The following is a 14,517-nucleotide window of genomic DNA, read 5'->3' as shown; positions in this document are numbered from 1 at the left end:
ATTTTCTATATTCTCTATATATTATATATTTTTTGAGTGGTGTAAACCACTCCTACAACTGGCTTTTGTGTGCAGAAAAAAATGAGCATGGTTGCTATGTTCAAAATAATTTCTGACGTAATTAAATCACACCCGGGTGAACTGGATGACCGTAGCAACCATGGTCATTTTTTCTGCACAAAAAGAGCCAGTTGTGAAATCACATCCGGGTGTGATTTCATTACGTCAGACATTACGTCAGACCACAGCTGATCATGCTATATAAAACCTTACACCACTCAGTTCACACAGGTGTGATTTTTTTAGTAAATGAACGCCCTGATCATGGTACGGCATCGCATCATCGCAAAAGTAGCAGATCTGCAGGTTCGAGATGTACTTTTGCTATTTTTGAATTTGAATCCGGAAAGTGTGTAGCACTTTCGGGCATATGAGGTTTCCACCCGACGAATTGAAACGGAGAGGGATGCACATTCATGCATAATACACACAGATACACACACGGTAAGTGGCAAGTGCGCATGGGTGCACATTATTGCACTGTCACACCTGCATGCGCGCGCGCGCACGCACGCGCGCACGCACGCACGCACGCACGCATGCACGCACGCACTGAAATTAAGTCATAGGTCAGCCAAATCTATGAACTTTTAAGGTTTGTTTAGAGCCTATATACATTTCCCGTTCCAGACAAAGTCTATGGACTTTAATGTTTGTTTAGAGTAAATCACAATGTAATTTGTGCCAGCCAACTCTATGGACTTGGAGTGCCGTGATTTTTTTTCCACCCTAAAACATAATCATCAGGTATTATTATTATTATAATATAAGGAGAAATATTTTTTTTTCAAAAAAAGTATACAGTATTTGTTAAAATGTCGTTTTTATGTGGAAATGCCCAAATCATGGCACTGCATCTTTAATGTTTGTTTAGGGTAAATAACGAGCCAATTGTGATTGGCTGGAATGTGATGAAGACCTCCCCTCACTTCACACGAGTGTGATTTTGAATACTAAACTGAGCGGAGTGCCTTGGCATCTATCTTAAGTTCACCTGTTTTCTCATACTTGAACGTCAGCCTTGAGCCTACTAAGGGCAGCTACTTATGTGGCAGCGGTGGCCGAACGGATAGCGGCGCGGTCTTGATACCGGAAGATTCCTAGTTCGAATCAGCCGTCCGACACGTTAAAAAATTACCACCGCTGAAGTGCCCTTGAACAAGGAATTGAACCACTACGATGAAATGTGTTCTATGAGCAGGGCCTGGCTGGAAACAAGTTCTTGAGCTTAGCCCAGATACCCTGGGTAAATATAGATTACATTTCATTTCATTTCAAGGGAAGGAACTTATAACTCTTATAGGCTCCTACAGGTAACTCCATATTTTCTATATTCTCTATATATATTTTTTTTTCTCGTAAATTAACGCCCTGATCATGGTACGGCATCACATCATCGCAAAAGTAGCAGATCTGCAGGTTCGAGATGTACTTTTGCTATTTTTGAATTTGAATCCGGAAAGTGTGTAGCAGTTTCGGGCATATGAGGTTTCCACCCGACGAATTGAAATGGAGAGGGATGCACATTCATGCATAATACACACAGATACACAAGCGGTAAGTGGCAAGTGCGCATGGGTGCACATTATTGCACTGTCACACCTGCATGCGCGCGCATGCACGCACGCACGCACGCACGCACGCACGCACGCACGCACGCACGCACGCACACACGCACACACGCACACACGCACACACGCACACACACACACACACACACACACACACACACACACACACACAAATAATCTGTTACGTTAAAATCCTGAAATTCAAAAGTACAAACTTAATGGCATGACAATACACTTTCTGCATGTGCCAAATGTAAAGGTATCTAGATCATTATTCAGAATGGCCTATTTCACAATCATGTTATTGGATTGTAATTAGTGCATTAATGTGTTCATCACGTTTAATGTGGCAGCCATGGTAAAGGTGGAGCTGATTTTAATTACTTTATGTGCTGCTGGGTAGCTTAACCTCTAAATACATCATCATTTATCAGTCAATGTATGTTTTTCATTAATAATGTAAATCTGCAAAGTCTACCGGTAGTAACTAACACTGTCAAACAAATGTAGTTGAGTAAAAAGTACAATATTTGCCTCTAGGATGAGTAGGGCACAAGTTTCCAAACTTTTTCATGTCAAGGACCCCCAAATTGACACTAATTAGCCCGCGGACCCCCATTTGAAAAGATATGCCAGAGACCCCCCCCCCCCCCCCCCCCCCCATAAGAGAATATTTGTACGGCTCTAGCAGTGATTCTCAACCTATTTAATTTCAAGAACCCCCCAGTTTGACATGCATTAGTCTACAGACCCCCATTTGAGGGGATTTCCATCTCTGGGACCCCAATTTATATTGTAAAATCAATGTTAATTTAACTCTGAGAGTGTACAAATGGAACCAAATGGACCCGTTAGGGACCATTCAGACCCATAAGGGTGCATTAGGACCCCTGGGGGTCCCCGGACCCCAATTTGGGAACCACTGGAGTAGGGGAGTAAAAGTATACCTCACCGCATATAGCACTCCTCTTCAGACTCCATGTGTGTGTGTGTGTGTGTGTGTGTGTGTGTGTGTGTGTGTGCGTGCGTGCGTGCATGCGTGCGTGTGTGCGTGCGTGTGCGCGTGCGTGTGTGCGTGCATGTTCATGACCCTCCTGCCCGCCTGCCATTGTGACCCCCTCCCCCACCCCGCCCGCCTGCTGTTCATCTAATATAACGAGTGACAGGGACCGTTGACGTTGTTTAGCGGTTGAAGTGCATGGCGGAACGCCGTGCTCCCCGAGGTGTGCGACGAGGGCTGACTCATCCCGGGCGGTATAAAGGCGGACGTGTTCAGACGGGCTGCTAGGAAACAACACTTCAACACGCCCGCAGCTTAACCCCTCGAAAACCGCCACCGCCCCCCACACCCACACCAAAAGAAAAACACCTATTAGATGCAGAGGCATCTCCACCCGCACAAATCGATAGCTATGACATGTCCCCACAGACCCTCTGACCTTACAACATGTACGGGAAATGGATGCGAGTGGTGGCCGGAAGGGTTGGGGGGGGGGGGGGGAGAGATTTTTTCTTCTTCTGCTTGAATAGAAACGGGACAGTATAGACACTTGAACCGTTATAGCGTCCCAATTCGGGGGCATTCGCAGAAATATCTGATCTACAAGTTAACAACACATAACCACTTGAATCTTAGAATCCCTATTCTGGGGGGGGAACGTTAGCTGAAATGAAAATAGCTGATCTATATACAAGGTCACAGCTCATTGCGAAGATTAGCGTATAGCAGTGGTTCTCAAAGGGGTCCAGGGTCCCTGAGGGTTCCTTGGGGCTGTTACAGGTTCCATTTGTACACTCTCAGGGTTTTGGGGGGTCCTTGAATGACTGTTGTATGGAAAAAACAGGAGGGGTCTAGTATATATGTAGCCCCTGGGATTTCCAGTCAGTTAAGTATGGGTTTTAGGGTTTAAGTGGTTAGACTGGTGGAGAAATTAGACTAGTGGAGAAGACGAGGGTGGGAAAGACAGATAGATGGACAGGAAAGACACCGCGATCTGAAGGAAGGTCGCTTGAGTTGAATGGAGAGCGCGTGATTGAGAGGGAAGGGGAACAGAGGAAAGGATTAGATGGAAAGACAAAGTGTAGAGAAGGTGTAGAGAGGGAGGGAAGAAAAAAAGAGGGGAGAAGAGAGTAGGAACTGAGGGGAGGTGGGCGGGTTGGATGGATATCAAAGCTTGCTTCAAAGGTCACATGTCACTTTGTACCCGACGACAACCCCTTTTGTCTTCTCAAAGTGTCACGTTGGACATAAAGCAGCCGGTTCCTTAATTCCCCCGAACAAAGAGCAGCAGCACATCACTGCTACAACACTGCACTCTGTCAAACACAGGTGACGGACATCAAAATCTAACACCAAAACAACCTGACGTTTTGATTCATACCCCTCTGCCTTTTTTCATCAAACTAGAATTTGGTCTAAAAACAGCCCTCAACTTGAATATAATAAATGTTTTAGAATATAATAAAGGTTTAAAATGATCAGACCATCCTCTACCTGCCTTTTTCCCTCGTTATCTAGAGATAACCTCTGACTGTGTGTGAGAGAGAGTGTGAGAGAGAGAGAGAGAGAGAGAGAGAGAGAGAGAGAGAGAGAGAGAGCGAGAGAGCTGACCTGTGATCACGCCAATGTGTGAGGAATGAACAGGGAGAATTCAACTGGGATGGGAGAGTTGTTACAGCAGCTCTGCACTATAAAAAGAAGGTGAGTGCGGGTAGTTTGAGGTTGTTTAGTGCTGCACGATTCTTGCTCAAATCTCAATTTTCCTCCACAAGAATTGAGATCACGATTCTCATACGATTCTCTTTTTTTCCCATGAAAATATGTATTAAACACAAACAAAATCATAAAGAGTAACTAAAATGAATTGGACAGCCAACTAGTGCTGCACGATTCTTCACAAAACGAGATAGACTGCATAGGTGTCTGAATCTAGATCTTGATCTTTTTTCGATTAATTGTGCAGCACTATGAAGGACCATACCGGCGTCAAGGCTTTATTTTTTTTCTGTTAAAGTTTTTGCCCAAGGCCAGTTAATCGTTTACCCGCCAGGAACATAGGAATTTTAAAACGTAGAATCTTGTAGCCTGCCACAAACGGAAAAGCCGTTTTAACAGCGATGTATTCATTAATGCATGTTTTAATACGATCGTATCGAAATCTACCGTCAGTTAGCTTTGTTATGCTTCTGACACAATGGGCGCGGCCATTTTGAAAATGCGCGCGCATCCACTAACATTAACGGCTCTGTTTTCAGACGGCTTTATCTCACAGAAGCGACATTGCAGAGGACGCTTTGTCCCAGACAAGCGTTTTCAACGGCCTGTAGCAGGCGCTGTGATACTCGCGGTCCACTTTTTCCACCACCGACCGAGAGAACGAGCACCAGCTTCGTCAACACACACGGAATGGTTTCATAGTAAAATGCGATTACGGATATTTGGCTCTTCAAAGTAAGTGTCACGCGTGATTAAACCATGGCAATACGCAATCGAGGGATTAATTAATGGCGGCAGGCTTAAATGCTCAAGCTGAAATGTTCATGCTCTGATTAGTAGTGTGGGTGGTGGCATAACCCGTGTCCAGTTCGGTTTCCCATAGCTTCGACTGATTGGCTCAGCAGCAGATTTAAACCGGAAACACACTGTAGTAGCTGTCATTGTGTTTTTCTGCAGCCTTTGGGTAAGGATTACATGTATTGTACAGGTATTGTGTGGTTATAATAAGGGTCATTTGTAAATCAATCTCTTCATGGACTATTTTGGAGTTTAACTACATGAACCCTATAACATCCATATTCTGGGCATGTCGTAATAGGCGAACATTCAGCGGAAAATAGCTAAACTGTCGCGACACATAGTGAGTGTTTAGATATTCTCTGCAAAGAGATTTGGAGTAGATTGGTTATTATTATTTGGTATAGGGAAAAAGGAGAGGACCAAGTACCCCTGGGGGATGCCGGTCAACAAAGTAAATAGGGTTTAAGTGTTTAAACCATGCTTTAAAATGCATTAAAACAATGATAATGTTACCTTGTATTGGATTAACTACTGTGAGCAAAGTTCTGAAGATTAAATCTGAGACTTATTTGAGTTAATACACCATTATGCATATTAACAATACAACTACACAGTGGTTGGAGCTGGGCTTTAAGTAGCCTATCTGCAAGTTGTTGTCTCCACCAGGCCGAAGGCATGGGGAGAGAGTATGTTTTGCACTCCGTCCGTGTGTGTGTGTGTGTGTCCGTCCTTCCGTCCGTCTGTGTACAGCTAATCTCCGGCACCGTTAACCCGGTCGATGCCAAACTTTGCACACACACTCCCTGGATGCCAACGATGAACCTCTGCCCCACATTTTCCAGAACGGCCTGTTATAGCGCCACCATGAGGCAGCTTTTCACATTTTTTACCTAAAACTGCACCGATCTGCATGAAACGTTGCATGCACACTCCCTAGAGGCCAAGGACAAACCTTTGACCTGCATTTTCCGCATCTGCCTTTTATAGCGCCACCAGGAGGCCGACTTTTGTAAAACACATTTTTTGATATTACTCCTCCAGATTCTGTCCAAAAATCTCACAAATCATTACACAGTCTCTCTATGGTCATGTGCTCAAGTCGGATCTGTCCGATATTTCAGATTCCATCCTAATTGGCTATAATTGGCTTTCACAGTTTGCAAGATTGCCCCGTTTTGAACAAAAGCCTCAAATCATGAACGCAGCATGCAATTTATGTGAAATCTTTCACACATTTTCTTACTAGGCTGATGAATATATCCCACCCTTTTCACATTGGCCTGTTATAGCGCCACCAACAGGTTGATTTTTGCAAAACACATTTTTGGAACAAAATGCATCAAATCATCCAATTGCCATCAAAGGCGTATGAAGAAATGGCACCCTTTTCACATTGGCCTATTATAGCGCCACCAGGAGGCCACAACCTGACCTGCCCTGGTGGAGACCTGTGCCCCGAGGGGCACTTTTTCTAGTTTACCATGAAATCATGTGGCTTCCTTGAAATTCAAACCACAGGAAGCTGAATTGGGAAATGGTTGGCAGTAATGTCGACGGCTGATTTAAGCACTCACACCTGGTCTGAGTTAAACTAATTAGACACTGAGCTGAGTGTGACTATACACACCTTTTGTGCATTAGCTAAATGATGTCTGTAGGCTAATCCGCCGGAAATAAAAGATAACTTTGGTCCCAAATCCCGGTGTCATCTCTTACCATATTGTCACGCTACCCTTGTCGCACCCTTGATATCCCTTGGACCCTTTTACATATGGTGTACAGTAGCCTACATTCATTTCACAGACAGCACTATATGATTGGAGATGCGCACTGTCCTCGCATCTACTACTCGCTATAACTACTGCCAACAATGTGGAATTCCACACTGACGAACTCTGTTCATCATGTTTTATAGTAATGTGACCTTGTGGCCTCCAGTATCCCTTTGTATGAGACCCTTGTCCTGACCAAAACATGAGCAGGAGGTGCAGAAGGAGGGAGGAGGAGGAGGAGGAAATATCACAGATTGAAACAATCATTAAGAAGGGATATTGGCCAGCGGTTTAAATTAACACATTGTCCAGAATGTGACTCTAATTGTCATTAGATTGATATATTGACAGAATGCCAAGCAACATTTAAATTGTTGTTTAACAGTGATGCATTGCGCTGAAGCCAAGAAGACACTGTTTCTTGTTTAACAGTGATGCATTGCGCTGAAGCCAAGAAGACAGTGCATCAACAGACTGCCTGATTTATGGCCTTAAAAAAACCTCCCCTCCTCTGGAGCAACCCTCCGCTGTCCTCTCCGACATATCCTCCTCTCCTCTCCCTCACTCGGCTACCCAGATGCACACCAAGAGAAGCCAGACCAAATGTTCACCGAGTCCCCTAATATTCATTCATCTCATTTTCTCGCGTTTTCCATCCTCCCTTCCCGATACCCTCTCCTGTCCTCTCCTCTCCTCTCCCGTGCCACCACCTGTGGTCTCTCTCATCTCGTCTTCCCCTTTGCTTATTGAATACCCTGTACAAGTCTCTCTGTTCTATCCTTCTCTCTAAGTCTAAGTCTGCATCTAACTCTCTGCTCCACTTTTATTGTGATAGCATCTACGCACACACACACACGCACACGCACACGCACACGCGCACACACACACACACACACACACACACACACACACACACACACACACACACACACACACACACACACTCCAGACCATCTCCCTAGTCATCCTGATCTCATGACAGGGTGCCATATACCTGTGGTGTCCACATCCTGTCACTGAGGCAACCTTTTTGGGTCCTCTCCTCTTTTGACAATGATGGAATGTCAACGTCATCGACTCAATGTAGAATTTAGCAATTTCAAAGTAAAGATTAGAGTCGGTCCCGACACTATCAGTATGGAATCGCTGCCTTAAGAAATTATTTTGAAAGAGAACTTTTAGTGTAGCTTAGTTACTTTTGAAGAGTAAGAGTAAGGCTAACTAGTATCTTGGCACATTGCACACACTCTTGGTAAATTGAAATTGTGTTTGTAGAGTTCATGAAAAGTGTAGTCTTGCCTAGACCACCAAATGTAACATCAAAAACATGTTGAGAGTGCTGCAGTACTCAACAATGCTTTTGATGTTACATTATTAGTATAAAATATTGCCACTTTTCCCCAATTGTTTATGCAAGCTATAGTATTTACTTTAATGAAGCATGGCTATTTGCTTCCAAATTCTCAGTTAATCTAACTGACCCTTAATTACAGGACCATTTGCTCCCATTTGTGCATTCTCTGTATTAAATTAACACTGAGAAATGTTAGTGTAGAGAAAGGGTGTGCGATTAATTAAAAAGGTAGCAATACATCTCGGCCCTGTCGTCTGCAGCTCTCTCACTTAGGGCTCAAGGGTGCTACTTCACTGACTTTGCTATTATTAATCTCTCTGAGTCTTCCCCCCCCCCCCCCTCTCTATTATACTGTTCTAATCTCTCTCTCTCACTCTTAACTCCACAATCCCTGCATGTGTGTCCTTGTATTGGTCATCCTCCCATCTCCTGTTGCTTAGTGGCTTTCTATCTCATCATTTTCCCTGGGTCTCACAGTAATTATGTCCTGCCACTTGACCTGTGAAATCCCAATTTCTCTCACCTTTACTGTCAAATCTATACAATCCTCCCCCCTCATCATTTTTCTATCAACTCGTTCAACCTCTACTTTAAAGGTCATGTTTTTGAATAACCCACATGAGTTGACTATGAAACCCTTGTTGTTAACTAATGAAATGGCTGGTAGGGATATTCGATATTGGATGTTTTGCCGGTATTCCGATATTGTCCAATTACCGATACCGGTACCGATATATATGCGTCGTGGAATTAACACATTATGCCTAATTTTATTGTGATGCCTTGCTGGATGTATTCATAAATGTAAGGTTTTCCAAATAAAAATAAACATGATCATACATTTGTGAGAAATGTAAATGAAGTAAACCGATAATTTAAACCGATTTTCCGATATTACATTTGTATGCAAAAATATCGGCCAATAACATTGTGAGGCCGATAATATCTAATGGATGGTATTTAAAGTAACTTACGGTACATTGAGTAAACGCATTGAGTGAAATGTGTCCAAACACATTGAGAGCTCATGAAACATTCATATTCACAGTCCAGGTCAAATGAAATGGACTGTGTCAGAATGATTGATTAAGCTGAGCTTGCTACTACTAAGTGCTCACCCGCTGCACTTGAGTCCAACATGACTTCAGACAGTCACTGTTGGGATTCCATCACAATCTCAGCTTACTGTACTCCGTGATTAAACAAACCCACCTCAATCACATTTTGTAAAGACGACTCAGCAGAACGAGATCAAATAAAACTCCTGTTCGCCCGGGAGAACTTGAAAAGGCGGCGGACAGAATTGTGCAAAGGCTCCGTTTTGCTATCCCAGAGAAATAATTGGACGAGAGCAAATCAGGGAAGGAGGGGAAAAAACCTTTTACTTTTACAAGACTCAAGACAGTGGAGAAACTGCAGTGCTTGGCATACAAAACACTTGGCTATCACTTTGCACTGCACATTTCATCTGATTCACAAACAGCTTACTCTAAACTGTATTTCTGTGATCTTTGTTAAAGGAACATGATCCAATCAGATTTTTTACCATTTCTGACATGCCACGATGACTTTGAAGAAGAAAGAAAGAAAGAAAGCAAGAAAGAAAGAAAGAAAGAATGTGTAAATCACTGCAGGGCTACATCCCAAAGTGAGAGCAGCATGGCTGTGCACATCTGAATGTCAACCTTACCTCTGGTTAGACATCAGGACTTTTCCCTTTCATTTGACCTCTGGCCTCTGGCTATTTCTGTTGGTATGTCTCTATCTCTTTCTCCCTTTTGGTCTCCCCCTTGCCCCCCTCATCTATCTCTCACTCTCACACACACGCACGCATCAAACCCCCCCTATGAGAGTATGTCGGCGTCCATACATCACACAGTAGGCTATGATAGAGGAAATCTAAATGGGTCTGACAGTGAGTGGAGTAATCAGTCAGTGGTCACAGACACAACTGGAAGCATCATTAATGCAGGAGGTCTGGAACTATAAAACAAACGCACACGTATGTACACACGTACACATGGACACGCACACACATATCCCAGAGGTCAAGTGTGAGTCATTGCTTACATGGTCAGTCAGTCTCACACACACACACACACACACACGCACACGCACACGCACACGCACACGCCACACACACACACACACACACACACACACACACACGCACACGCAGATCAAAACAAATGCAGGCTGGATGGATTTGTCTGGATTTAACCACAAAATTGAGCAACTGTGTTTTGTAATTCATTTAACTGCATGCTTATTTTCTATCGCAAAAAAAAAGAAAAAGAAATGACAGGCACAGACTCAGACAAACACACAAATGAGAACACACAAACTGACGTGACCGCCACAAGGTCAGTGACAAATCGAACAGTAGACTGAACCGCTATAGAACAGCTGTGGACAAAAAACCTCTGCACAAACACACACTCACGCAGCGTGCGCGCATTGACCAATGCATGCTGAAGGAGATCCATCAACAACGCACATTTAACACAGACACAGATGTGTGAACATGCATAGACAGACACAAAAGCACACAAACCTTCACACACACACACAAACACATGAACCACACACACCCTATATAGAGTACAGACTCACTCACCTGCTGCACACATGCCTAATTTGTCTTACCTGGCAGGCCGAGACAGAGCAGGATGCTGTAGTAGATGACCGGCAATGGTCCGAGCGGGCATCCCTGGGGCACCTCGGGAGGTTGCTGCCCCGCCAGGCTCCAGGTGCTGTTGCTGTTGGGGGACAACACGGGGAAGATATGGCTGTGTTCCATGGTCTCTCCTCCTGCTCTTCCTCAGCTCAGCCTAGAGACGCTCACGTGCGCTGCCGCTTCTGGAGATGGTGCCGCTCACTCTGTCCTTGGGTGCCAGTCGGCGTGTACATGTGCACATCTGTCTGTGCAAGAAGAGCGCAAGTGTGTGAACGAGAGAGGTGCGAGGGACACAGAATATGTGAGAGACAGACAGCAGAGCTATAGGGGAGAGAGATGACAGGGGAATATATGTGTCACTGGGTGATGGAGGGAGAGTGGAGCGGAAGGTGCGGAGAGGTGAGTGTGCGAAGGCAGAAGTGGAGAGGGTGGAGGATGCCTGGCGAGTCTGTGAGTGAGGGGGAATGAGAGTGAGGAGAGAGAGAGAGAGAGAGAGAGAGAGAGAGAGAGAGAGAGAGAGGCTAGAGCATGTGCAGGCGGAGGAGAGAGAGGAGGGAGGATGGAGGGAGGGTGAGCAAGGGCACAGGAGATGTGAGAGTGAGCTCAAAGTGAGGAGGATCGGGAGAAAGGGGAAGGACGGCCGGAGGGGAGTGGAGGTGGAAGGATGTCTGGGACGTGTGATATGTTAGGAGGGGGGGTGGGGGGGCATGTTCTCCCATGTGAGGGCTGTGTACACAATGGCGTGATGAAATTGAGGGGAGGATGGGGTGACAGATGACAATAGATAAATTGAGTGACAGGGTGATTGGGGAGGAAGATAAAGACCAAACTGTGTGTATTCGTGCATGCATACTGTGCGTGCGTGCGTGCGTGCGTGCGTGCGTGCGTGCGTGCGTGCGTGCGTGCGTGCGTGCGTGTGTGTGTGTGACTCATGTGCGTGCGTGTCCTTGTCATGTTGTCGGCAATTTGGGACCATGTGCCTCCTTTGATTGAGCATTCGTCGCACATGCTCGGATACACGTTCAAGGTCACGTAATGCAGCTGCTAATGAATGTTTTTTAATGTGTTTCCCACAAGTGGCTATGGGATTTTAAGATTACATTTAAATTGACGCTGTACGTCAACATGTGGCTTCGGGTGTGTAAAATTACTGTTTTCTCATGGTGGCTTTCACATTAAGTGGACTTTTTTTCATATTTTGTCCAACAAAAGCGTACGCAGCTAGGTCACAAAAGCAATGGGCATCAGTACCAAAACCAACGAGTCGGCATGCATGCAAAAGCTCAGTATAGCCTCAACCCAAAGGAGGTCACTGGAAGACACAACAAACATTAACTTTGGAGTCCCTATTTTGGGCATGTAATTATAGGTTAACACAAAGTTGACACAAAATTAGCAGATTTACAAGCTCACACAACACTCGCAGATCATCTGTTTCTGCCAACATACTAGCACCAGTGTACGACACAGTGTCACAGGAGGCACAGTGAAGTGGTGCTGAGTGACGGACAATGGGGGCAAGTGTCCAGTGAGTCCTTCTGGAGGGCTATCCACCGTGACTCTGCACTATAGTGTCGTCGCAGCACCACTACAGCTCTACACTAACACTCCACTGGCGTGCGTGCGTGCGTGCGCGCGTGCGTGCGTGCGTGCGTGCGTGCGTGCGTGCGTGCGTGCGTGCGTGCGTGCGCACATGAGGGTGTGAAAGAGAGAGAGAGAGAAAGAGAGAGAGAAATGTGGGTTGATTTATGGTAAAATAATTCATGATATTTGGAGAAGAAACATCTTCTACACAGTAAAATCCAGAGTTTTGTAAATAAATAAATAAATAAATAAATAAATAAATAAATAAATAAATAAATAAATAAATAAATAAATAAATAAATAAATAAATAAATAAACAAACAAACAAACAAACAAACAAACAAACAAACAAACAAACAAACAAATAATTGACCCGTGAAGGTCCATTCTTAACACAGTGTAAGATGTTTTTGTGTAGAAAGGATTGCGTCGCCTTCCACGTATGGCCTTTCCAGCCCACTCCGTCCATCGGAAGCCGATGAGTGTTACGGGTATAATTAATCATACCTAGATGCTCTGCGGTGACCAGCCTGTTGGTTTGGTTTCTCATGCCTGTTTACAACAAGGCGCTGAGAGAGAAAGAGGGAAGGAGGAGGAGGAGAGAGATGTAATAGCGAGGAAAGGAGTAATCACACGTTCTTAATTCCTTTCTCCTATGTGGGGGGAAAAAGGGCTTCGGGGGAGCGCCACAATTAAGTGATGAATAAAATATAGCACGCTGACATGAATTGATCACGTAGGGATGTGGGCCAAATGGAAGGGCGATTCTTCAAGTAGCTATAGCATATAGCTCTGAAAGACCCCCAGAGGGGCAGAGCTAGCTTCCTTTCTAGTACTTAATGCAACACCATTATTGGTTCTTGTCAAACAAACTTAATTAACCGAACCCTTTGACATTATGCTCAAGGTTTTTTCGACTATATGCATGCAGCTCATGGTACCACAGCACCTCAAAGGACCTAAAAACAAGGCTCCAAACATCCCAAAACAAACTGGTCAGTCTACTACTTGACCTTAATCCCAGAACCCAGCTCACCCCTGCTCATTTTGATAGGTTGGAATGCCTAAGGGTTCACAACAGAGTACAGCAACTTGCAATGGGCCTGGTCTACAACATTTGCAACACCACTAAGATACCCATGTACATGTCCAAATACTTCATTAATTAATATCAACAAAGTCCACGATCACAACACCAGACGGAGATCCACAAACCACGTTCAACCCAGATTGTTGTGAGCTTGTAGATCTGCTATTTTCGGCACACAACACCGGTGCACAATGAAGTATAAATCAGACTTGAACCGAGGACTCGAGGTATATACAGTAGCCTATAAAGTATGACAGGAGGGAATTATTGATTGTGGGGTGAACAGTGCATAATTATATTTCGAGGTGTGGTTAGTACAATAATAGTATGCGTGTTGTAAGGGTGATATTAGTTATATAAAGTCAGTTATGTAGTGTGGTCATAATGCCCATTAACCTCATTGTATCCTGGGAGATTTCTTTCATTGCAATGAATCTGCAGCAGGTGGGTGGCTGCAAAAGGTGTGAGGTAGTCATTGTGTGTGTGTGTGTGTGTGTGTGTGTGTGTGTGTGTGTGTGTGGTGACACAGTGAAGCAGTCATCCTGTGACCTCCATCTACCATACTGATATCTGTCTTCACCGGAGGTGATTGTGTAGGTGTACGTGCATGTGTGTGTGTGTGTGCGTGTTTATGTGCACGTAGGTGTCTGTGTGTGTCAGAGTGATTATCTTATTACATCACCATTAGCCATCTCATCTGGGGACTGCAGACTGCAGCAATCATACTAAGCTTAAGACGTGCGTGCGCGCGCACACACACACACACACACACACACACACACACACACACACACACACACACACACACACACACACACACACACACACACACACACACACACACACACACACACACACACACACACACACACACACACACACACACACACAC

The 14,517-nt window shown here is 44.7% G+C and overlaps 1 protein-coding gene across 1 annotated transcript in view; it reads right to left on the bottom strand.

The window, feature by feature from the left end:
* gpr139 (G protein-coupled receptor 139) overlaps positions 1-11,074 on the bottom strand; it is a gene marked incomplete at its 5' end in the record, with an annotated part of 26,407 nt that extends 15,333 nt beyond the window's left edge. Inside the window, one exon of the mRNA XM_079520366.1 lies at positions 10,921-11,074. Coding sequence (XP_079376492.1) covers positions 10,921-11,074 — 154 coding nt within the window. The remainder of the gene's footprint in view (positions 1-10,920) is intronic.
* Positions 11,075-14,517: the final 3,443 nt, after the last annotated feature.

This window comes from Electrona antarctica (assembly GCF_951216825.1).
Source record: "Electrona antarctica genome assembly, chromosome: 14".
In the NCBI taxonomy this organism is placed as follows: Eukaryota; Metazoa; Chordata; class Actinopteri; order Myctophiformes; family Myctophidae; genus Electrona; species Electrona antarctica.
The sequence above is the reverse complement of the archived record's forward strand: the minus strand, read 5'-3'. Positions and strand labels throughout refer to the sequence as shown.